Source organism: Triturus cristatus, chromosome 2_2, assembly GCF_964204655.1.
Source record: "Triturus cristatus chromosome 2_2, aTriCri1.1, whole genome shotgun sequence".
In the NCBI taxonomy this organism is placed as follows: Eukaryota; Metazoa; Chordata; class Amphibia; order Caudata; family Salamandridae; genus Triturus; species Triturus cristatus.
The window spans coordinates 1,041,358,429-1,041,383,975 of record NC_140582.1 but is presented as its reverse complement, the minus strand read 5'-3'; the positions used below and the strand labels follow the sequence as shown (position 1 = coordinate 1,041,383,975).

Sequence of the window (25,547 nt, the reverse complement as noted above, 5' to 3'; positions counted from 1 at the left end):
TTCAGGTCTCATACTTTAGTACTAAATATCTTCTTACTTTACTGTAGGAGAAACTGCCCAATGGTTCACATACTTCCTAGAAAACACAACTTCAAGTTGGTATATCAGTAACAAATAGATCATTGCCTTAGTTTCTCAAAGCTCAAAGGAGCATTTCACTGAGAAACTGAACAGTTTAGTCTCATTTGATTCATAGCTCACGGTCTACGGTAATACAATATATTATTATGTTAACATTTTTAAAATCACAAACATGGACCCCGAAGATTGAAGCCCAGCTGTAGGAGCAGTTCTTAGGAGCCATTTAAGTTGTCCTCCAGCCTCATTGTTATAGTGGGCTGCTTATAAGCGAGATATTTAGAGTTATAGTGCCCTAGGTGACTGTTGTTGGTTGCTCTTTACTAGATAAGGTTCCAAAATGTTTTACAAAAATGGGATGGCATTCCTCACTACTACTTTGGTGTTTATTTCACATTGGTGTGTAGTTGATAAAAGATCACTAGTGCCATATGTGGAGAAATATAGTTAAAATGTCATAGTTGAGGTTAACTTCTGTGGAGATGTGTTATGCATATGTATTTTCTTTGCAATAAGCAATGTGTGACCTATTTTCAATTTCTGTGTTTGATTTTTAGACTTATTCCAAAGCTCTTTTTTAATTGTGACCAAGGACAGGCTGATCCAGTAGTAGCAGTTGCACGAGACCAGAGCAGTGTCTATTTGAAACTCCTCATGCATGAAACCCAACCTCCATCTCTCTTTGCAGTTAGCACTATCACCAGGTAGGTAAAATAATTCTTAATTTTGCTGCCTTTATATGAACATGAAAAGTTGATTGTGCATTTGTTTACATTTTGTATAGCCTGCTGACCAAGTCCATTATCACTGGTTCGCTGCTATGTTTTATCTTTTTGGCACTGTTCTGAACATACTAATGAACTATGGAAATATTATGTATGCCCCCATTCTAACCTGCTTTTGGTGATCCTGCTGAAACCCTTAAACCCACGCTTATCTGATAGAGACTAATAGCCGCAGATTCCTCACTTTAAGAATTATGCCTAGGCGACAGACTGGATCTGGAAATTTTCTTGAGCAGTACCCCTGCATGCCAGTAGGTGGTGGTGTTCTGCTTCATGTGGCGTAGTCCATGTCAGAAGTGACGTTCACGGTGCCTATATAGGCACCACATCAGTTTGCTGACGTCAGTTCTTTCTGTGCCAGTCAGTACAGATCCAGAGAAGAGCTACTTCCAGTCTTTTTTTGACTGATCTTTTTCGAACGTTTGTGGAAGATTTTTTGAGACATTGTCTCTTGGTGTAGCAGGGATGTCAACAAGGAAGGCTGGTTTTAAGTCCTGTGGCTCCTGTCAACTTCAAATGTCAGTGACATACCCACACCTCATCTGCCACAGGTGTCTTGAGTGCGACCACAATGCCAAGACATGCATCGATTGCTGCGCCATGCACCCCAAGGCCTTGAGGGAGTGGTCCCTCAAGCTTCTTGCCACTCAACGTGCCACGCTCTTGATCCCGGGCAAGAGGACGGTTCTGGGATCGGTCGCGAGCCATCGTTCATCGCTGCTGTAGAGGTCATCAGGACGTTTGGGTAAGTCCCACAAAAAGTAGAAAAACAAGGAATCAAACAGGTCTTCAACTTTGCAATGTCTGTCGAGGTCATCCAAGACAAGGTAACTTCGACATTTAACGCCTGGCTCCATGGTTGAGCCTGGGCCGTCATTGCGCCTCCCCGAGTTTCCTGGAGCCGGATCGACCACCACCCGACTCCATGAGTTTTATGAGGCCATGCACCTCATATTTGGGTGGCCTGTCCCTGCTGACACGCTCTCAGGCCCTGTGAGGGTCAGGAATGGCCACTACTGGTTTTTCACCTGTGAGTTTAACCATTGCGACAGTCGGGCCCTTTCAGTCCATAGATAGATCCAGTCCGATGTCGATCGAGCCATCTCGACCTTCCCTGGCTCCAGTCCCACTGCCGATGTCCCTCACGTCCATCAGCGGTGCCGCCCCATTCTTATCCCCGACACGGAGCCGGATGTGCGTCATCTGATGGAGGTGCTTCAGCCGGGAGTCAGTCCTTCTGAACTGCTTCTCTCCTTTAAAGAAGGCCCTCACAGAAGTCTTATTCGGAGCCTGGTCCTGCAAAGGATAGGACAGTTGCCCGCCGCCATCGCCCGGCCCCAGGGGACCCCAACTTTCTCACCCAAAACTCCACCCCATAGAACTTCCAAACTAAATCCTGGCGCATTCCCTACCACTCCACCAGACAGGTAATCAGGGGCTGGATACCTTAGAGAAGATGATGTTTTCTTCCTCCAGCCTGGCACTGTGGTTGGTGAACACCGCATTCCTTTTGGGCCTCTTGCACTGGGACACAGTTATGCAGGTGCTGCCTATGGTCGTGGAAGAGGCCCGAGCCATACTCTCCTAAGCTGTTGCTGACTGGAGGCACTCTGCTAACTTCGCCATACGATGTGGGCTGAATACGACATACTCACTGGGCAAGACAGTTTCTGCGTCAGTGACCCTTAGACTCTACGCCTGGTTGAGAACTACAGTTTTTTTCATGTCCAGGCCTCGCTCGGGGACTTGCCCTTTGATGGCTTCAGTCTCTTCAAGGATAAGGCAGACTCAACACTAGAGCGCTTCAAGGACAGCAGAGCTATGGCCATGTCTTAGGGCCTTTCCATAGCCTCTCACCTGCCCCAGACTGCCTTTTGCTCCTTTTGTGGCCAGAGAAAGGGCTTCCAACCGCATCTCTACCCGCCCAGCCACCACAGTGTGTAAGCTTCCCAGCCCCAGCGTGGCCAAGGAGGCAGTACCCACAGACCCCATGGGTGGCACTGTACACCTAAGCTAATTAATATATATGCCAGATATGGAGCAGTGCCGGCATTCTGATTAGAATCTTTATTTAATACAAAAAACCAACAAAAAGTCTGCTGCCAACATATTGACACATGTGGGACACTCAAAGAATTAGGAATTACTCCTTGTTAACGTTGCATGCATAATTATTTTCTTATTGTATCTGGGATAATATTGCATTGAAACAATTAGTAGCTAAAATGTTTCTATGCCATTCTCTGGTTTCTAAATTTCATTTTCCTTGTTCTTAAATGTTTTGTAGTCTGCATCTGTATTGTTTCCTTTTTGTACGTTTGATAATGCTCCTGTTTGCCAATAAACTACATTCTAAAATTCCAAATAGCATAAGCTTGAACAGTTATATGTACTGCCACACTCAATGTTGTTCCAACTCCTTGGTGCCCACCTCAATGGGTTATCCATTCCAACACCATATATGTTAAAACAATATTACATAAATTAGGATAGGTAACTATTCATCTTTTCTTAATTCATATAGCAAAAGGCTTTACAATCCAAGATTCAAAAAGCAGGTCCAGATGCATAAAATGATACACTTGTATAATTCAAAGGCAGCTTACTTAGTAAAAGATAATCTTTATTTCACCTTCATAACATCAGTATAATATACGGCCAATGCGTTTCGCCCCATCTACAACAGAGCTTCAGGACTATCAAATTAATAAAAAATAAACATTCATTAAACAATCAATGATTAACTAGACCGTTAAACAAATACATTAAGATAATTTCAAACAAAATACGGGCTCCTGATCTACCTATCCTAAAATACAGTGAAAAAGAATTGGCACATACCATGCATAGTATAATTTCTAAACTTTTTATGGACATTCCAAGACCTATGGACCTTATTATTTTCTTATAAATGAAAAGATGATAAAGTAAATCTCTTCTAGATAGTAAACAAAGTTGTATTTCAAGAGTAAAGTCAACTTAGTTCAACCATATCAAACTCTTTTTCCAATTTTGCACATAGTAAGATTCCTTGAAACGTATGCCGTGCTTTTCATAAAGACCAGATAACACTTTTCATAATTCTGTAAAAACAAAGAGCCCTCACCACTAATTTTGGTTAAATCCTAATCTTAACTAGTGTGTGATATATCCCCACCCAAGTTTTCGAGAGTAACATCTGAAAATACATGTTCGAGGCATATGAGCTGCAGATTATACACTGTGCATAGATCGCCATCTGGTGTTGGGCCCGGATGTTTGCAGTTTGTTTTTCCTCTTGGAAAGTCTTTGGAAGTCACAAGGTCGGTGACTCCTCCTTTGGTTCGTATTGCGCATGGGCTTCGGCTCCATCCTTAGATTGTTTTTTTCCGCCATCGGGCTCGGATGTAATACTTCGCGCTCCGGTTCCGAACTTTTCCAGTTCAACGGTCGACGCAAAAATCCTCGCTCATCGAGCTCCTTCAGATAATAAATCATCTTAATCACCTTCTCTTCGGCACTTCTTCGATTCCTGTCGTCGAGAACGGCTTTCGGGCCTATTCCGGCTCCGGTCTCGGCTGATGGAAAGAACTCCCTTCAAGATGTGCCCTCGATGTGGGTCCAAGTTTCCCCACACCGATCTTCATGAGGTGTGCAACCTCTGCCTCTCCCCTGAACACGAGGCCCGAGACTGTCCCGCCTGCAAGTCTTTTCGCTCTAAAAAGACTATTCGAGATCGACGGGCTAGACGCAACATGGAGCACTCCTCGACCTCCGCTCCAGTCGACATCTTCAGGGACGACGTCGAAGCTCCGGGACAGCAGAACATCGAAGAAGAGGACGACGACCTCGTCAGTGCTTCCGAGGCCGACGACTCAGATGTGGAGGACATCACCCCGGCGCAGAGGGTCGTGAGTACAATACCCCCTCCCACACCCACGCCGATACCCAAAAAGGCTTCGGTCACACCTTCGCCTTCGGGCCTAGGCAAGAACAAGGATACTGCTTCTCACACCCCACCTTCGGGCCTGGTAAAGAAGCCTATTAAGCTTTCCGGCAGATCGGGCTCGAGCCAGCCTACCAGCAGTACCGAAAAACACCTTTCGGCACCGAAGAAAAGATCGGCCTCCATCTCCACACCAAACCCAGTACCAAAGCCTTCGGTGTCGAAACCTGCCCTTTCGGTGCCGACCAAACAGCACAAGGCCCTCGGCACCGACACTCCCGTGCCGAAGCCTTCTTCGGCACCGACCAAAAAATCGGAGGTCCCAAAGAAGCACGGCTTAGACAAACTTAAAAAGCCGTCTGCCCCGAAAACTTCGACGCCAACCGAACAACCAGTGTCGCAAGAACTTTTCACACCGGATCCTCTGCAAAACACACTCACTAAGGATCCAAAAACTGGACATTTGACATTGTCTTCAAAAAAGAGACACTTGGACAAACCAGCTCCACCTCCACCTCCAAAGAGGAAAGACACTGCTACCTCCCCTTTCAGAGTGCCTTCCCCACCTCCTCCACCCTCCCCACCTCCACCCTCTCCACCCCTGCCTCATCGTTCCCCATCCTTGTCTCCTGTCCCAGCCGATTTAGGAGACCCTTATTATGATCCAGCAGATGTGCCACAAGGCCTCCACCCCTACTGGATCTCCAGACCCATGGGACGACTATAACAATCGGACATCCCAGATGTCCCACAGGATGACCTTTACCCATCTAGGCCATCCCCACCTGAAGATTCCTTAGGCTTTCACCACCTATTACAAAGGGCTGCACACTACCACGGGGTGGAGTTACATACTGACCCAGTGGAGGAAGATTTTCTCCTAGACACCTTCGACAATGCACATAGGTCTACTGCCATTCTACCTATGTTAAAGGGTGTAATCAAACATGCACCGGAGGTTTTTAAAGACCCAGTCAGGGCCAGGGTCCTAAACCCCCGTATAGAGAAAAAATACAAAGCCGCCCCCACAGACCCTTCATACATTAAAGGCCCTGCACCATTGGATTCCCTAGTGGTATCTACAGCTAGGAAGTGCTCAAATTCTCAGGCGTCAGGCGAAGCACCACCACCTGACAAAGGGTCCAAGCTCCTAGACGCGTCAGGGAAGCGCACTGCGTCACAAGCCGCCAATTTATGGCGTATCGCCAACACGCAAGCGCTATTGGCCAGATACGACAGGGCGCATTATGATGAGTTAGAGACCATCATGGACCATCTCCCTGAAAAATACAGGAATAGGGCTAATGAATTGATCCAAGAGGGAAAAACAATAACTAATACCTCTATACGCTGTGCCCTAGATGCAGCAGATACAGCCTCCAGGGCCATAAACACCAGTGTCCTTCTCCGTCGCCATGCCTGGCTCAGAGTTTCAGGTTTTAAACCTGAGGTACAAGCCTCTATATTGAACCACCCATTCAACCAAGATCATCTATTTGGCCCAAAAGTTGATGAAGCCCTCAAAAAGATGAAAAAAGATACTTACACGGCGAAATCCATGGGAGCCCTACAGTCACACACTCCTAGGCGCTCTTTTCGCCGCTCTTCCTTTCGGGGCACGGGCAGAGGCTACTCCTCGGATAGTGCATTCACGTCCTACAAATCCCCTCCTCAATTTACCTTCACAAAGGGTTATCAAAGAGGCGGATACAGAGGCAATAATAATAAGGGCAGAGGCAAAACAAATACCGCCCGCTCTGCCACACCTCCTACCCAATGACTTTCCCCCGCTCCCTCCAGACCATTCCACTCCGGTCGGGGGCAGAATACAACATTTCCTTCACGTCTGGGAGACAATCACCTCAGACAGATGGGTGACCCAAATTATTCATTCAGGGTATTGCCTAGAATTAACATCTACCCCCCAAACATTCCACCCAGGCAACGCCCTATGTCTCAAGAACATGCTACGTTACTAAAACAGGAGGTGATCTCCCTCCTGCAAAAACAAGCCATAGAGCAGGTCCCCATAAATCAACAAAATTTAGGGGTCTACTCCCTGTACTTTCTGATTCCAAAGAGAGACGAGACTCTACGACCTATCCTAGATCTCAGACCTCTAAATACTTACATAAATTCAGACCATTTTCACATGGTAACCCTTCAACAGGTTCTTCCACTCCTCTCCCAGAACGACTTTCTCACCACTCTGGACTTGAAAGACGCATACTTTCACATCCCAGTACACCAGGCTCACAGAAAGTACCTCAGATTTGTAGTGGACGGGCAACACTACCAGTTCAAGGTGCTCCCGTTCGGGGTAACAACAGCACCAAGGGTATTCACCAAGTGCCTAGCAGTAGTGGCTGCACACCTCAGAAGACAGCACATTCATGTCTTCCCATACTTGGACGACTGGCTAATAAAAGCCACGTCCTACGAACAATGTGTGCAACACACGGCCGCTACAATCCAACTGCTTCACCAGCTAAGTTTCACAGTGAACCATCAAAAGTCCCATCTGGTACCATCACACACAAAACAATACCTCGGTGCTACCATAGACACCTCAAAAGCCATAGCCTATCCCAATCCTGCCAGGATTGCAAACATACAGGCTCTGCATCAGAAATTCATATTTCAACACTCTCTCCCAGCAAGAGTGTTTATGCAACTGATAGGGATGATGGCCTCTTGCATTTTCATAGTGCCCCATGCAAGACTCCAGATGCGTCCACTCCAAGAGTGTTTAGCGCGCCAGTGGAACCAGGCCCAGGGGCAACTGACAGATCTGGTGTTGGTAGACGGTCGCACCCATCGCTCTCTGCAGTGGTAGAACACCTCAAACCTTTCCAGAGGTCGACCGTTCCTGGACCCGGTTCCACAAATAATCCTGACAACAGACGCATCGCTCTCCGGCTGGGGAGCTCATCTGTTACATCTCACAGTACAGGGCACATGGACATCGCAACAGAAGTTACTCCACATCAACCATTTGGAGTTACTGGCAATCTTTCTAGCCCTAAAATCCTTCCAAACGCACATTTCAGGCAAGGCAGTCCTCATTCGCACAGACAACATGACTGCCATGTACTACATTCAAAAACAGGGGAGCACACACTCTCCACAGCTCTCTCAATTAGCACAGAGCATATGGAGATGGGCAATTCCACAGAAAATCTTTCTCCTGGCCCAACATGTCCCAAGAGTCCAAAACACCGTGGCAGATCTGCTCAGCAGACACACGCAACAAATTCACGAATGGGAACTTCACCCACAAGTTCTTCACCCTTTCTTTCAGAAGTGGGGGCATCCACACATAGACCTATTCGCCACCCACAAAAACAAAAAATGCCCAAGCTTCGCCGCCAGACATCCACACCCATTGTCCAAAGGCAATGCAATATGGATGAACTGGTCAAACAAATTTGCATACGCTTTTCCACCTCTCCCACTAATTCCATTAGTGGTGTGAAAGCTACAAAAGCATTCCCTAACACTGATCCTAGTAGCTCCAACATGGGCCAGACAACCGTGGTACACCACACTGCTGGAACTCTCGGTAGTACCACACCAAAAGCTGCACCTCTCACCATGCCTCCTAACCCAGAACCATGGAGAGATCAGGCACCCGGACCCAGCTCAGCTCAACCTTGCGATCTGAGGTCCTAGAATTCGGATACCTTAACCTTCCCCCTGATTGCATGAATATTATCAGGGAAGCTAGACACCCTACTACTAGGGCATGCTATGCTGCAAAGTGGAAAAGATTTGTTGTTTACTGCCACAACAACACAATCAACCCTCTAAATGTGTCCATACAGCACATTATATGTTACTTGCTCCATCTACAAAGGTGTAACCTAGCATATACATCCATTCGGTTACACCTCGCAGCAATTGCTGCTTACTTACAAAACAGGCAGCACCTAGCACTTTTCAGGGTGCCTGCCATCAAGGCCTTTATGGAAGGCCTCAAAAGAGTAATTCCACCCAGAGTGCCACCCTCACCTGTCTGGAACTTGAATATAGTTCTCACAAGGTTAATGGGACCCCCTTTCGAACCGTTACATAAATGTGAGCTGCAATTTCTCACATGGAAAACAGCATTTCTAGTGGCCATCACTTCCCTTAGAAGGGTTAGTGAAATACAAGCACTCACTATACAGGAAACTTTTCTCCAAATGCATCAGAACAAGGTTGTACTCCGCACCAACCCAAAAATTCTACCCAAAGTCATTTCTCCATTCCATCTAAACCAGTCGGTAGAATTACCAGTCTTTTTCTCACAACCTCAAACAGTTGCGGAAAGGGCTTTACACACACTGGATGTTAAAAGGGCCTTACTTTACTACATCCAAAGAATACAACCTTTCAGAAAAACCAAACCGCTATTTGTCTCTTTCTCTCCACCACATAAAGGCAACCCTATTTCTAAATCAGGGATAGCTAGGTGGATTGTAAAATGCATACAGATTTGCTACCACAAAGCAAAACGAACGCTATCTGTTCCCCCTAAAGCCCACTCTACAAAGCAGCGACACGGTCAACACCGCACACTTTCACAAAACATTACTGTGAAGATAAGAAGAAGAAAAGGAAGGTGCACTCTATCATTAGTCGTAGGCAGCAAAAATGTGTATTTCACAAAGTCTTTTTCTTTTTTCTTTTTATTTGAGGATGATTGGTACAAAAACGGCACACAGCCAACGCGTTTCGTTCCCTTGTGCCTTGGGAACTTCGTCAGGGCTGTAATAATCATAAAACCATATATAAATACGCAGTAGAGAGACAATAATAAAACAAAGTACATATTATAATACAAAAATTATAAGTACATAACAATCAAACCAAAATAATACATTATAAAAAAAGAGAATCATAAATAATCAAAATAAATCATCATTTATACAGAAATGACAACAAATACATATATAAATGACCCAAAATCAATACGAACAACATCAAGTGAACTGACCAAATTGACAAACAAAACAAAATCTAATTGCAATACAAATATAAATATGTATATAAAATACAACATATAAATACAATCACAATTATGTTCCTTTTTATGATAACCATACGGAAATGCATCCTTAATGTAAAATATCTATAAAAAAGCAGGAATGGAAAAAAGGCGAAAGCGTTTCCTTTTTAGAGATTTGGAAACCAGGGTGACAAGATCATAACAGAAATGTGACCAAGAAATAGCAGGAGAAAGAGAGAAAGAAGTCCAATATTTCCCAAAGTTTAGAAACAGCAATCAGTAAAGGTAGCAAACTCGCAAGCTCCCATAAAGGACCAAAATAGAATTTATTAATATGATACTTAGATAAAAACACCGCTAAAAGTCAAAAGGTCAAACGGAAGAAGATAATAATCAGCAAAAAAAGGGGGGGGGGAAGGGGGAAAGGGGGGGAGAGGGAGGTTTTGTGGGGGCAGGACAAGGGGATGAACGGAAGAGGAGGGAGGGCTCACCAATAAAGTTTCGACTGATATTCAAGGGGTGAACCCCTCAAAACATGTGGCGACAATCTTTATATATCCAAAAGTACTTCAGTATGGTTTGAACTTGCAGTCAAGACCTATAGATATAAAATAAGGAAGCGGGTGTCCAGTTACCTAACCAGAAACAGTTATAAAAACTATCACAGCAAGGCAATATCCATCACCATTTCACATTATCTAAGGATGAGAAGTCAGTATCAATCACACGTCTCACCTTAGTAGGTGCAAGACGAGCATCAAGTATAAGGACACTTCGGAGATTTAGTAGTCCCGAGTGTGTGGGAATTATCCCAAAGGTTATCTGTTGATAAAAAGAGGGGCAACGTCATGAGCGGAATCATACTAATCACAGACAGTCATATAAGAGACAAAACGTGTTCCCTCGAAAATAAGAAGTACTGTCTATTTCTCAAGCCACACATGACTAGCGTTCCTTAGCGTCAAGATTCACCAGTCCATCCCCACTCAAAACTGAATATTATCTTCAATGTGTAGGAACACACGGCCATGAGATCATAAGTCACAATGGTGCCCAAAAAGCAAAAAAGCATAAGCGGTGAAGCCTAATTAGATGTTAAGGCGATTACTAAAATAGACATGGGGAATCGAGTTTTCACGTAATTAAACGAGAGGGATTACACATATATGTATCCCTCTACTGCGTGCCAACGAGTAAAGTGCAAGGTAAAACCCGTAATAGGCGGTGTGTATTAACAAAACGATTGACAAATACAAATAGGACTTTTATTTTTACATAATTAAACGAAAGGGCTCACATGTATGCGTATCCTTCCACTGCGTGGCCACGCGTAAAATGTAAAGTAAAAACGGGGAATATTGGCAACAGACAGCAGCCTCCTATATCAACCCGACGTCTCTTACCCGTATCACGACAAGTGTAAAAGTCGCTGTATTCGGAGATGGATATCGGCCAACAGAGGCAAGGAAGCTTACAAACCTTTAAGCAGCGCGCCAGGCAGTCACATGACCGCGTGGGCGTTGCGACCGTACAAAGTAAAGAAAGGACCATCGTTACAGAAGAGACTCGCCAAATGTCGGACATATTGGAGTGACCAACACATCACTATAAGTACATTGTTGAAAATAAAGGATCTAACAGTCTATGATTTAGGAGACTATGATTGCTGAAAAGGTTCACAGCAACATATACAAGGGTAAACACAAAAATGCTATGTTCAATAATAATGAACAGCAACCAATACGGGAAAGCAACATTCGCTCGCAGAACTGCAGGTCAGACAAAAGGAAGCAAGGTGGATTTGTCGTTTGAGGGCTATAAAAATGGGCCATAATACTGATGGAGAGCTTCATTATTTCTTGTGATAAGTAATATCATGTTGAACATTTGAGGTATTTTCCTATAGCGGACATACTTTGGGCTTTTACTGCCCCGCATCACAAAATGTCATATGTTGAACCTAATGACTTTCTGATCTAATGGGTCTTGATGTTGATTATTATTTTAATTCCTTTCCTGTATTATCTATATTCTTAATATATAAGACTTTTTTTTCTAATAATTTATTTTTTCCTTCACAATTTTATAACTGCTGTCTACATTCTTTACATTCGGCTTTTAATAATATACATAGACAATCCCGTGATATTGGGATATAAATCCAGTCTCAATTTGATAATACATTAATAATGTCTTTTTTTATGGTAATTGAATTTTGACGAGTCCTAGATACATTTGGATGTTGAAATTTTAGAATTTTGGTTGTTCAGACGCTATTGATTTATTTTGGGATGACGGTAATGTACAACTTTTCTTATCTTTGATGTTGTCTATAAACATGGCCTTTAGGTTATTGTACCTACACCCTTATGTCCTTATGTTTTATGGGCCCATCGCGGGCGCTAGATTTTCAGACATGGCGGCCTTTTTGATCAGATTGTCTGCGAGCGAATGTTGCTTTCCCGTGTTGGTTGCTGTTCATTATTATTGAACATAGCATTTTTGTGTTTACCCTTGTATATGTTGCTGTGAACCTTTTCAGCAATCATAGTCTCCTAAATCATAGACTGTTAGATCCTTTATTTTCAACAATGTACTTATAGTGATGTGTTGGTCACTCCAATATGTCCGACATTTGGCGAGTCTCTTATGTAACGATGGTCCTTTCTTTACTTTGTACGGTCGCAACGCCCACGCGGTCATGTGACTGCCTGGCGCGCTGCTTAAAGGTTTGTAAGCTTCCTTGCCTCTGTTGGCCGATATCCATCTCCGAATACAGCGACTTTTACACTTGTCGTGATACGGGTAAGAGACGTCGGGTTGATATAGGAGGCTGCTGTCTGTTGCCAATATTCCCCATTTTTACTTTACATTTTACGCGTGGCCACGCAGTGGAAGGATACGCATACATGTGAGCCCTTTCGTTTAATTATGTAAAAATAAAAGTCCTATTTGTATTTGTCAATCATTTTGTTAATACACACCGCCTATTACGGGTTTTACCTTGCACTTTACTCGTTGGCACGCAGTAGAGGGATACATATATGTGTGATCCCTCTCGTTTAATTACGTGAAAACTCGATTCCCCATGTCTATTTTAGTAATCGCCTTAACATCTAATTAGGCTTCACCGCTTATGCTTTTTTGCTTTTTGGGCACCATTGTGACTTATGATCTCATGGCCGTGTGTTCTACTCATTGAAGATAATATTCGGTTTTGAGTGGGGATGGACTGGTGAATCTTGACGCTAAGGAACGCTAGTCATGTTTGGCTTGAGAAATAGACAGTACTTCTTATTTTCGAGGGAACACGTTTTGTCTCTTATATGACTGTCTGTGATTAGTATGATTCCGCTCATGACGTTGCCCCTCTTTTTATCAACAGATAACCTTTGGGATAATTCCCACACACTCGGGACTACTAAATCTCCGAAGTGTCCTTATACTTGATGCTCGTCTTGCACCTACTAAGGTGAGACGTGTGATTGATACTGACTTCTCATCCTTAGATAATGTGAAATGGTGATGGATATTGCCTTGCTGTGATAGTTTTTATAACTGTTTCTGGTTAGGTAACTGGACACCCGCTTCCTTATTTTATATCTATAGGTCTTGACTGCAAGTTCCAACCATACTGAAGTACTTTTGGATATATAAAGATTGTCGCCACATGTTTTGAGGGGTTCACCCCTTGAATATCAGTCGAAACTTTATTGGTGAGCCCTCCTTCCTCTTCCGTTCATCCCCTTGTCCTGCCCCCACAAAACCTCCCTCTCCCCCCCCTTTCCCCCTCCCCCCCCCCCTTTTTTTGCTGATTATTATCTTCTTCCGTTTGACCTTTTGACTTTTAGCGGTGTTTTTATCTAAGTATCATATTAATAAATTCTATTTTGGTCCTTTATGGGAGCTTGCGAGTTTGCTACCTTTACTGATTGCTATTTCTAAACTTTGGGAAATATTGGACTTCTTTCTCTCTTTCTCCTGCTATTTCTTTGTCACATTTCTGTTATGATCTTGTCACCCTGGTTTCCAAATCTCTAAAAAGGAAACGCTTTCGCCTTTTTTCCATTCCTGCTTTTTTATAGATATTTTACATTAAGGATGCATTTCCGTATGGTTATCATAAAAAGGAACATAATTGTGATTGTATTTATAAGTTGTATTTTATATACATATTTATATTTGTATTGCAATTAGATTTTGTTTTATTTGTCAATTTGGTCAGTTCACTTGATGTTGTTCGTATTGATTTTGGGTCATTTATATATGTATTTGTTGTCATTTCTGTATAAATGATGATTAATTTTGATTATTTATGATTCTCTTTTTTTATAATGTATTATTTTGGTTTGATTGTTATGTACTTATATTTTTTGTATTATAATATGTACTTTGTTTTATTATTGTCTCTGTACTGCGTATTTATATATGGTTTTATGATTATTACAGCCCTGACAAAGTTCCCAAGGCACAAGGGAACGAAACGCGTTGGCTGTGTGCCGTTTTTGTACCAATCATCCTCAAATAAAAAGAAAAAAGAAAAAGACTTTGTGAAATACACATTTTTGCTGCCTACGACTATTGATAGAGTGCACCTTCCTTTTCTTCTTCTTATCTTCATGTTTAAATAGCATCTTTCAACAGCAGATGCTGGAACACGTTGCACCTACTCCAAATATGCATATTGTACAGAACTTAAGTGCTTGACCTTAGTCTGCTGTTGGTTGCTTTGTGGTTACAAAACATTACTGTGTAGATGTGCAAACCAAGCAACAAGCTAGTGTGGGCCAGGCTGTACTAAAAACACTGTTCCAAACAACTGCAACGGATGCCGGTGGTCGCCGCTAGGGTTGCTATATAATCTATGCACAGTGTATAATCTGCAGCTCATATGCCTCGAACGGAATATGCTACTTACCAGTATGCATCTGTTCTTGGCATGTAGAGCTGCAGATCTATACACGCCCACCCGCCTCCCCGGCTACCTGTATCCGTTCCAGTCTATCTTATTTAGATACAACACACATGGGTTTCTTTACTGTTATTACTACGCTCCATCTTTCCCTGCTGGCGAAAAACAATCTGAGGATGGAGCCGAAGCCCATGCGCAATACGAACCAAAGGAGGAGTCACCGACCTCGTGACTTCCAAAGACTTTCTAAGAGGAAAAACAAACTGCAAACATCCGGGCCCAACACCAGATGGCGATCTATGCACAGTGTATAGATCTGCAGCTCTACATGCCAAGAACAGATGCATACTGGTAAGTAGCATATTCCTTTCCAAATCTTTTCCTGATGTCTTAAATGCATTCTTTTCTTAAGATAGCATCCATTCTAACCTTACTTTATGTATACACTGTCCAGTATTAATTTATTTATTACTTGTTTTCATGTATTAGCAGAGTCCTTGACTATTGCATTAATCTCCTGTAAGTAGATGATATAGCCTTGCATTGAATCCTGGTACATAACTATTTAGTTTAGCTACTGAAAAAACAGAAAAACATTCATGATAAACCTAGATTAATACATTGCACACCATATTGGAAAGTCTACTTAAACATTTTAGTCACACCACTACCACGTGGCCTGCCTGACCTCAAAATGGCAGAAGCCTAAACTAGCTGCTTTTCTAGATGAGCCCCTGATGCTGGGGAAAGGGTGCGACAGTAGTGACGGGGGCAGCTTTCTTCAACCACAACCAAGGAGATTAGTAGGTATGCTAACCCGGCCTGATCACAACACCCAAGTGAGTAATACTAGTGCTCGGCAGTCAAGATGGCGCCCAACACATGTTGAGACCATACAATACGGCAGTCTTTCCTACAGCATTTGATGCATTGTGTTGCAGGATCCTAAGAAGCTAACCCAGCGTCCCATCAAACTCCTGTGTCCTTAATGCTCTGTAGCTGCACCGTAATCTTAGTCATTGGCCGCAGCTATGCACCGTCCCTCTACATACAAAACACCCCTCTGAGCAAGACGTTTTTCAGTTTCACCGCTAGGGATCCTTTTCCCTTTGACGTCGCCAGTGATCTCTCCCTACGCCCTCCGAGCTGGAGGATGAGGCGGACGGCGCCTCCCAGCAACACTGGGACTGATGCCTTCTTTGGAACTATGACGATGCCCCACGGGCTGAAACTATAACTATTTGTACTTACTGCGGAACCCGAGTACCCTTGGCCGATGCCCGGTGGAGCTGTCCTATGCAGCTGTAGAGGAGTCTGGCTCTGGAACACCCCCTCGGCCGTCACCTACCCAGCTGGACATCGTACATTGTTTTTTATGGTTCTTCTCGGTTTTATCTCTCTCTTTTTGACTGCTTTTACTACTTTGTTCCCCCTGGAGTAATTTCCCACTTCAGGTCTACCTGACTTTCTGCTCTTCCCCTTCCTGTTTACCTTTCCCCCGCCACCTTGCACTCCCCATAAGACGTGTATCTTGGAAATGATATTTTATAAGCTCACGTTTTTCTCCTAAGCATGTACTGGAACTGATGTAACTATGTAACAATGTACTGAAACCATGTCCTATCTCCTGTAAAGCACTCTGATACCTTCGGGTCTAGCCAGCGCTATATAAAACTTCTCAAATAAAATAAAGACAGGGAGCTGGAGGTCAGGCCAGTTCACCACTGTCCCTGCAGCCACAGCCACCAAGCTTCTTTAGTTTCCCTCCGACCATCATGGATACCCAGTGGGAGGCAAGATACTCCATCAGCTGCACCAGTATAGAGTGATAACATCTAAACAATGAGTTCTCCAGATTGTCCAAAGGGGTTACTCCCCTTTGTAACTGCCTTTACACCCATGCCACAGGCTGACAAAGGACTATATCTCCTTACTCTGCAAGGAAGTGTCGTTTCTCTTGGCCAAGGGAACCATAGAGGGGGTGCCGGCATCAGAAGTAGGTTGTGGTTGCTATTCCCACTACTTTCTGGTGCCCATGAAGGAAGGAGACCTCAGTCCTATCAGACCTGCGCCCTCTCTATTTCTTCCTGAAAAAGAAGAAATGTAAAATGCTCACACTTGCTCAAGTCCTGTCTGCCCTGGGACCCGGGAGACTGGATGATAGCGTTGGACTTGCAGGACGTCTACTTCCACATTTCCATCCTGCCTGCCCACAGACGTTACCTGTGGTTCATGGAAGGCCACAAGCACTTTCAGTTCACCGTGCACCCCTCTAATGTTCTCCAAGGTGAAGGCGGTGGTTGCAGCTCATCTGCGATCAGGGTTTCCAGTCCCCCGTATCTCGACGACTGGCTGTCTGAGGCGGTTTCGTCCCAGGCAGTTGTCTCCTACCTCCAAACTACAGCTAACTATCAACGTGCCGAAGTCACACCTGAACCCTTTTCACACTCTCCCTTTCATCAGAGCTGTTCTGGACACTGCAGTTTCTGGCTTATTCCCCCTAATGGCGGATCCGGGATATTCAGGCTATGATACTGATGTTTCAGCCTCTCTCCTGGATTTCGGTGAGACTGACTCTGAGGATGCTGGGCCCCATTGTCTCCTGCATCCTGCTTGTGACATATGCCTGCTGGCATATGCAGGCTCTGCAGTGGGACCTGAAGTTCCAGTTTGCGCAGCATCAGTCGAATCTCACCTGCATGGTCCAGATCACAAAGGGCACTGCAAAAGACCTGCAGTGGTGTTTAACTGACTGCAATTGGGTCAGCGGCAGACCCCTCTCCCTTCTCCAACCAGATCTGACAGTAGCGACAGATGTAATTCCTGGGCTGGGGCGGTTATCTGGGAGAGGTGAAGATCTGAGGCCTCTGGTTTTCAGCTGAATCTGGGCTCCACGTCAACCTGTTGGAGCTCTGTACGATCCCTTCTGCCATTGAAAGCCTTTCTACCCTCCAGCAAGGAAAGGCTAGCACAGATGTTAACAGGCAACTCCACCGCCAAGTGGTACTGCAACAAACAGGGCAGGGTGGGGTCGTAGACCCTTTGTCAAGAAGCCCTGCGTCCCTGGAAATGGCTGGAATGTCAGTGCATTTCCCTGGTGGTTCAAAACCTGGTGGGTTCTCTGAATGTCAGAGCAGACAAACTCAGCTGATGATGCATAGCGTATCACGATTGGCATTTCCAACCAGAACTGATGAATGGGCTCTTTCAGCAGTGGGGAGAACTTTGATTGGATCTGTTCACCGACGACAAGAGTGCCAAATGTCATCAGTTTGCACGCTAGCGTTTCCAAGGCCTCTCTTGCTCAGATGTTTTTTGTCTCCAGTGGAGCTCAGGCCTCCTGTACACCTTTCTGCCCGGGCCCAAGTCATCCTTGTGGCTCCAGAATGGGCTCAGAGAGTCTGGTATTCTGAGCTGTTAAGCATGCCATTGGTCATCCGGTCAGGTTATCCCCATTGGAGGATCTTCTGTCGAAGCAGCAGGGGAGGGTTCTCCACCCAAACCTGTCAGTGCTCCGCCTTCATGCGTGAAGATTGAGTGGCTACAATTGAAAGCTTTCAACGTTCTGCCCGAAGTCCACAATGTCATCTTGGCAGCCAGTCGTCCCTCCAACAAGATGGCATACGCCTGCCATTGGGGTAAGTTTGTGGCATGGTGTGCAGAAAAACAGGTTAACTCCCTTTCTGCCCCCCTTTCTCAAGTCCTTCTGTTGCCCAGCAGCACTCTGCTTTGGGCACCTTAAAAGGCCATCTTTCTGCCATTTTGGCATTTCTGCGGTTACCAGATCAACCATCACTTTTCAAGTCCCTTATTATACATAGGTTTCTGAAAGGTCTCTAGCACTTGTTCCACCATCTCTCTTCATCGTGCCTCAGTGGGACCTAAATTTAGTTCTGACTTTCCTGATGTGTGCTTCTTTTGAGTCACTACACAACTGTCCTACCAGGTTCCTCACTAACAAAATGTTTTTTCTAGTCGCAATAAGATCTGGCCAGAGGGTCAGTGAGCAGCAGCCTCCGTGCCTCAGCATCTTTCCAGATGAGCTGGTCCTTCCCATTACTACTGAAAGTTGTCACTTTCTTTCGCGTATGCCAGCCTATCACTCTGCCTACCTTTTACCCTCCACCTCATCCTTCTAAGGAAGAGCAGCGACTCCACCGACTGGACCCGGAAAGAGCATTGCTTTGACCATACAAAAGAGTTCTGGATGGATGATCAAGTCTTCATTGGGTATTTCGGAGCCCAGAAAGGGAAGGCAGTACAGAAATGGACCATATTTATGAATTGTGCTCCGTATCAATATCTGCTATGCATTAGCCAAGAAGCAACCCCCTGAGAGCCAAGGCTGAGACCACTGCATTAGCACATGGTGTTCCGGTCCTAGACATCTCCCAGGGAGCAACGTAGGTATCTCTGCACATGTTTATTAAGTACTACTGCCTGCACAATCAGGTCCACACAGGCGCTTTGCCCGCTCGGTCCTGCAGGACTCTCAATTGTGAAATCCTTTTGCAGACCCTCCTCCGGGGAAGTATTGCTTCGGTATCTATTCTAAGGTCAAGAATAGGCAGCTAGAACTGTATCAAATGAACAATTTACTTACCTTGTTTAACACCTTATCTGGAAGAGACTCTGTCTATCCACAGATTCCTTACTTAACCATCCTTCCTACCCACCTGCGAACAGATTTATAGACTTGGAGCTTTGTCCCCCTTCTAGGCCCTAGTTTTCACACACCAGTGATAAAAATAAAACCTCAAGAGATTTCACACATTTTGAAAAGTGGATGGTGGTTTCTGAACCATGACAAGCACCTTCTATCTTCCTTATTAAAATTTCTAATTGATGGCCACCAGGTAGAGAAATCAGTGGCCCGGAAAAAGTGGGCAAAGTAGCTTGGAAAACCATACACAGAGAAGGAATGGCAAAACATATATAGATGAACACACAAAACTATGTGATGTGCCAAAGGGAGAATAACGTTCTGAAAGATTGTGTTGTCCTGGTACCCAACCCTAACCAAGATGCATGAATACGATGCAGCGCAGGGACAGACTGTTGAAGAGGCTGCACTGAAGTTGGGACTGTAACTCCTATCGTATGGGTTTGCAGTAAACTTATTTGAAGACTGTGCTGGGGGTTATTCAAAGAAATCTAGCAAGTGAAAATTCCAGAGACCCAGGAATAAATAGGACTGAGGGCACCATACAAAGGAGAAAGAAAGATCACTGGAGGCACTTGGAGGCAAAAAAATAGTTATGGTAATAGAGAGCGCTACACTTATTACTGTAACTACAGGTGGTCTTGTCATGATGAGGAACAGAAAATGTTCCACTTTGGCATGTCTGGATGTACAAGATGTGGGAATTCCTGTTATGGGAAAAACTAACATGGCTCAAAAGGCATATGGAGTAGATTGGAGACCTGTGCTGGCTGACATATCTAAGGAACTCAGGGAATTGGCATGTCCCAGATATCTAAGAATGCTTCACCCAATTCTAGGTGTAAAAGCAAAACGCCGGATACAACATAAAGTCTCCCAATAGGAGTTGCTCATTACTTGTGAGAAGGGAGACACTTAGGATTGGGAGGGGTAATGTTATGTTGAGTTCCTTCTTTTTTTCCTTTCTCCATTCTAAATACATGATTATTAATGCGAGTCTTGCCAGCTTTGGTATGTTGGTGAGAGTATGTGTAAGCATAATATAGCAAATAAAAAAGAGTTAAGCATAAATTCATTTGAAAGACCCTGTTGGGTGAGATAGCAATGAAGGACCAGGTAGGAAGAAACAATTGGTACATGAGTGCGAGAGCGACTCAAGAGCAGTGGAGTTTTGAGAGGGAGAAGCCCATGAGAGAGCTGAAAAACACATGTACCTTTGTGGAGTGCTTCAGCAAAAATAAAAAAGTAGTTCCATAAAAGTGAGCCAAAAGAATAGTAAAGAGGATATGCTTTATTGGAGGGACAAACACAGGAAGAAGAAAGCAACCAATCAAATATATAGAAAGCAAATTAAAGTGACAAAGCCAACAAACAGTGCGCAGTTGCCAGGCTGTATGCCCATTGAAAGTTCTTGGTTAGCCCATTAACGGTATTTTGCTTTTAGGTGGCTTGTGCTGACTGGTAGATAACACCTAAAAATCCTAGTGTAGTTTTACTTCTTTGTGAGTAGGCCACAAACTGTTCACGTGGATTATGAACGCACTAAATAATATATATTGTGGATGCAATTGAGCTACCTGCGTCTCACCAGCTACTAATACAAAGACCCTGATGACATAGATATTTATGAAAATGGAGTGATGGTGTTTTCACTGCAGTATGTTTTTGAATGCAGGCTTACGCAATACACCTGTTTTAAGCACTGGTGCAAATATACTTGTTTTGTAATATAGAGGTTTTTAAAAAAGATTCCTTTGACTTTATTTGTACATTTTTGTTGTGTTTTTCTCAGAATATACAGAGGTTTTAATATTGTTCAAAGTGCAACAGATGTTAGCTTGGAAAATAACCTTTCAAAAGTTATCACAGCCGTCTCCCACGCATTAACAACTTCAACTACGCGATCACTCACAGTGAGTATTTATATCTTTATTACCTTCTTTAGTCCAAGATGTTTCCTACCTTGAACAAAGTCTTGTTTTTGAGAAATAGATGTGTAGCAAAGTTTAAACCAGAGGTCTCCAAACATTATTTTAATAAGAGCCACTTATGTTTAATGAAAATCATCCAGAGCCACTAATAAATAATAATAGTCTAGTAATAGTAACCACATCAGACATGATTACATTAGTGGCCACTTCATGCAGGATTACCAGCCGTGATCACCTCAGTTCACCAGGCAGAGTTTTCAGCAGTAATGTAAAAACACCTTATCAATGTGGAATGCCTCTGCGTGGGTAATAAATACCAGCCATAGCTGCAGTGCCCAAGGCAACAAGGAGTTTCAGTAAACGTCTCACTTAAATATCGGCTTTAAATATATTTTGGAAGATCTACAATCAAGCCTTTTTAAAAAACTCTTTCAATTGCAAAGTACGTGTCACAAGCCCAAATCAGACTTAAATTTGGATTACTGCACCAGGATCCATGCAGGCAGGGTTGCCCTGGTAAAATTCTGCTGGAGGACAATTGCAGCCTAAGCAAACTTGCTTGTACATCAGTGTTGGGTGGAAATAGAAAGGCAGGTTCACATGAGGAATTCTGCGTTCTCAACATTACAGCACTCAATCGCAGCATTGCAACTAGAAGATGCTTGGCACACCCCCATGGATTACGCTGCTTTTAAATGTATTACAAATAAAGTTGCTAAACTGTCATCCTTTGTCATGGACAAGGCTACTTAGCAAGTAAAAGGAATGGATGGGAGTTCTTGCCATCGTATGCATCTGGGGGTTCCCAGACGTATTTATCTGTGCACTTCCCAGAACCCAAGAAACATGAACTCCTGCTATTACATCTTGCCGTGTTCGCATTGAAGGATCTTACGTACCCGCCCCCACCCCACCGGTAAAAGCACTGGACAACTTCAGAGTGTCAACTCCTTGGCCAGAAAAATGTATCCTTGCTTCATTTGCTGTGTGTTTGCCTGGCCTTGGTAACACAGAGACTCCTATGCCTTACTTTAAGAGCTCTGCAAATCCGGTCATGTTGATCAGCTGCCATTACCTTACTGGCGGGAGCTTCTGTGCAACTGGTGTATAAAACAGTAAGATTTCTGAACTTAGCTGCTATGGAGCTGGTGTAAGCCAGGATCTGACTTTTGAACCTGTGTCTCCATTTGAGATTAGAACATTGGTTCCTCCCAGATGTTGTAGGCACACAGCAGATTTGTATTCTGTGGTCTGCTCAGTATGTTATACTTTTTAAGTGATTAATATGCCTAGGTTGGTGATTGTAGTATACATTGAAATCGCTCACCCCTCAACTTCAGTAGACCTTCTAGTCAAGGAAAACAGTATTTAATTTAGTGTACTGTATAGTAAAAAAGATGCACTTTTTGGCAAACGTTTTGCACAGCGCGTACACACTTCATCACTACTAGAAAAAAAGGGTTCCCGTGAAGCAGGCCTCCATCATTTTTTATCACATCGGGTGTAGCATTTTAATTGATAGTATTAAATTATTATTTTTTGAAGTTTTAACTGTTCAAAGTTAAATGTGATATTGTGCACTGGCTTATTGTATTTTTTAACCATAATGTTTCAGTTTCTACATCGTATAATTATGGTAATATTTTGGTATGCTTTTATGTACATGTAATGGTTTTCAATAACTATGCATGAATAACGTTACTTACTAGTTTGGATGTTCAACAGTTATTCTCCAAATGTCAGATTATGAATTCTGAAAATACATGTTTGAGGCATGTGTGCAGTAGATACACATGCTTTACATACTCCTGCCATCTAGTGTTGGGTCCGGATGTTTGCAAGTTGTTTTTCTTCGAAAAAGTCTTTCCAGTCATGAGGTAAGGTGACTGATCCTTTTGGTGATAGTGCGCATGGGCATCGACTCCATTGTTAGATTGTTTTCCCGCAAGAGGGTGAAAATGGAGTGAGGGTAGTAAAGAGATGTCCATGCGTAGATAATGTAGATAATGAGAACTGCAACAACTACAGGTGTCCGGGGAGGTGGGAGGGCGCATGTGAATCTAAAGCTCTACATGCCAAGAACAGATGCTTACTGGGTAACCTAATCCGTTTGAGGCATGTGTGCTGTAGATACACATGCTTTGCATAGACTGTCTGATAGAGACTACTAGCCGCAGATTCCTTCACGTAGAATTATCCCCAGGCGTGAGACTGGATCCGGAAACTTTTGCCACAGCATCCCTGCATGCCAGGGGGCGGGGCAAAATCACGCAACTGTGCCCAGGCGTCGTCCGCATACGTGACGTCAGCGAGGTCACATAAGACCCGCCCCGGCGCGCCTACGTCAGTTTTTTCCTTTTCCGTGTGCAACGCGGATCCGTTCCTTGCTGCGGGCCTGTTTCAGGCCCCTCTTTCTTCCATTCTTTTTTGGTGGGAGCAGTGTGCGAATGCCTTCGGGCTTTCAAACTTGCACGTTTTGTGGGCGTCTTATGTCGGCAACGGACCCTCACCTCATTTGCATGTGGTGTTTGGGGGAGGATCACGGCACCTCGGAATGTGCGGCGTGCCAAAAGTTGAAGTTGAAGCCGAAGTCGCGGCGGGAGCGCCGCCTGAAACTTCTCTCGGGGCGTCTCTCCAGGTCGACGTCCTCCCCTCCGTCTGGTTCGGCGGACGGCTTCAGGTCCGGCCCTGGTCGTCGTCCTCATCTTTCTCCAATGTCATGTGAGCGACGCTCCCCGGTGGGTAAGTGTCGCAGTTCGTCCCCGGGGCTGGTTCTCGGCCTACTAGGGGCATGGACTCTCCACCGATGATGCGGCCCGCGTATCATCCTATCCACCGTTTCCCAGTGTTGGGGGCATTGAGAGTCCAGATGGAGACTTAGGCGGCGGCTTTGCGGCCTCGCTGGCATCTCCTCCTCCTTCCACTCCTGGGGCGTTGGCGGAACCCTTGCCTCGCGCAGGGCCCTTAGCGGCGCCGCCGGTGGCTCCGGCCCGACTGGGTCAGATCCAGGCTTGGAGGATGTGGTGCTGTTGGGGTGCAGCTCCTCTGGGGCACCTCCTTCAGGCCACGGCGTCTCTACCTCGCCGCAAACTCCCACGGGAGGGTCCCTGTGGTGTCGCGGGAGGTCGCCGGGGCCCGGGTCGCATCCCCGAGCCCCTCTCGGTCCCTTGGCATGGTGGTCCTGTCTAAGGCCGAGGTGACGCCGCTACGGCGCCGGCAGCAGCTGTACCGTGCAGAGCCAAAGGGGTCAGTGGCCCCTTCTCGTCCCGCTCCGGTTCGAGGGCAGACCCCTCGTCCTTCTCCGGGCCCCTCTCGTACCTCCTCACAGGCAGCTGCCTCGTTGGAGGGCGAGTCAGAAGTTGTATCGTCCCTGGCGCCGCCACAGGGGTTACTGGGCGACCTTCGCCTCCTTCTGGGCCGCGGCCGGCTGAGGAATTCGGGCCCCTCCCCGGACCCATTCCGTTCCCCCACGCAGGTGGTTGCCTCAGCGGGGGTCGGTCTGGCGCCGCTCCGGGGTCAGTGCAGCTCCAGCTCTACTCCGGTCCCCGCTCCGGTCTCAGGTGCGGGGTGACTTGGAGGTCTCTTGCCCGTCGACGCTGGGTGGCGCCGGTGTCCTGCCTCAAGCGGCGGACTCCACGGCTCCGCAGAGTGGTCGTACGGCAGATTCGTCTTCGGACGCTCCTTCTTCTCTGGAGGCAGACTGCATTTTGGTGTCGTCCTCCCCGGAGACTGGTCGCTGTGTGGTGTCTTTTTCACCGGCGTCGAAGGGTGGCTCCCCGCCCTTTCTGCGGCAGAGGTGTCCGTCGGAGGAGCGGCAGGTCCCTCATTCTTCGGCACCTCCTGACTTCCAGGTCTGGCCCTGCCCGCCCCGCTTGGCCTCAGGGATGGCCGCCTTAGTTTGCTGCCGTCGCCCACAGAGGGGTTGCTTTCTCAACTGCGGGGCCCTAAGGAGGCGGGTGCGGCCTTCACTCACGAGGTGTCCACGGCTGTGGGTATCCTACGCATGGGCGACCCTGTGGCTCACTTTCCGGCGGACCATCTGTTGGAGGACCTACACCAGGGCTCTGGTGGGAGGGAAACGTGCTTTCCTTTGAAGGTTCGCTCCTTTCTGCCTTGACAGGGGCTTGGAGGCGTCCTGCCTCCGGGGACCCAGCGCCTCCGCATCTTCTGCATCGGCACCTTCCGACGCCATGGGACCCGGCATGCCTGTCCATTCACCCCTCAGCTGCCAGTCCCCTTCTGCGGACTGCTTTTCCCTCCCTA

At 45.5% G+C, this 25,547-nt stretch overlaps 1 protein-coding gene across 2 annotated transcripts in view; it reads left to right on the top strand.

The window, feature by feature from the left end:
- Positions 1-25,547, top strand: part of HTT (huntingtin) — a 2,065,683-nt gene that overhangs the window by 686,039 nt on the left and 1,354,097 nt on the right. For both annotated transcript variants that reach the window (XM_085642500.1, XM_085642499.1), the window contains 2 exons: positions 636-782; positions 21,146-21,266. In XM_085642500.1, coding sequence (XP_085498626.1) covers positions 636-782; positions 21,146-21,266 — 268 coding nt within the window. The remainder of the gene's footprint in view (positions 1-635; positions 783-21,145; positions 21,267-25,547) is intronic.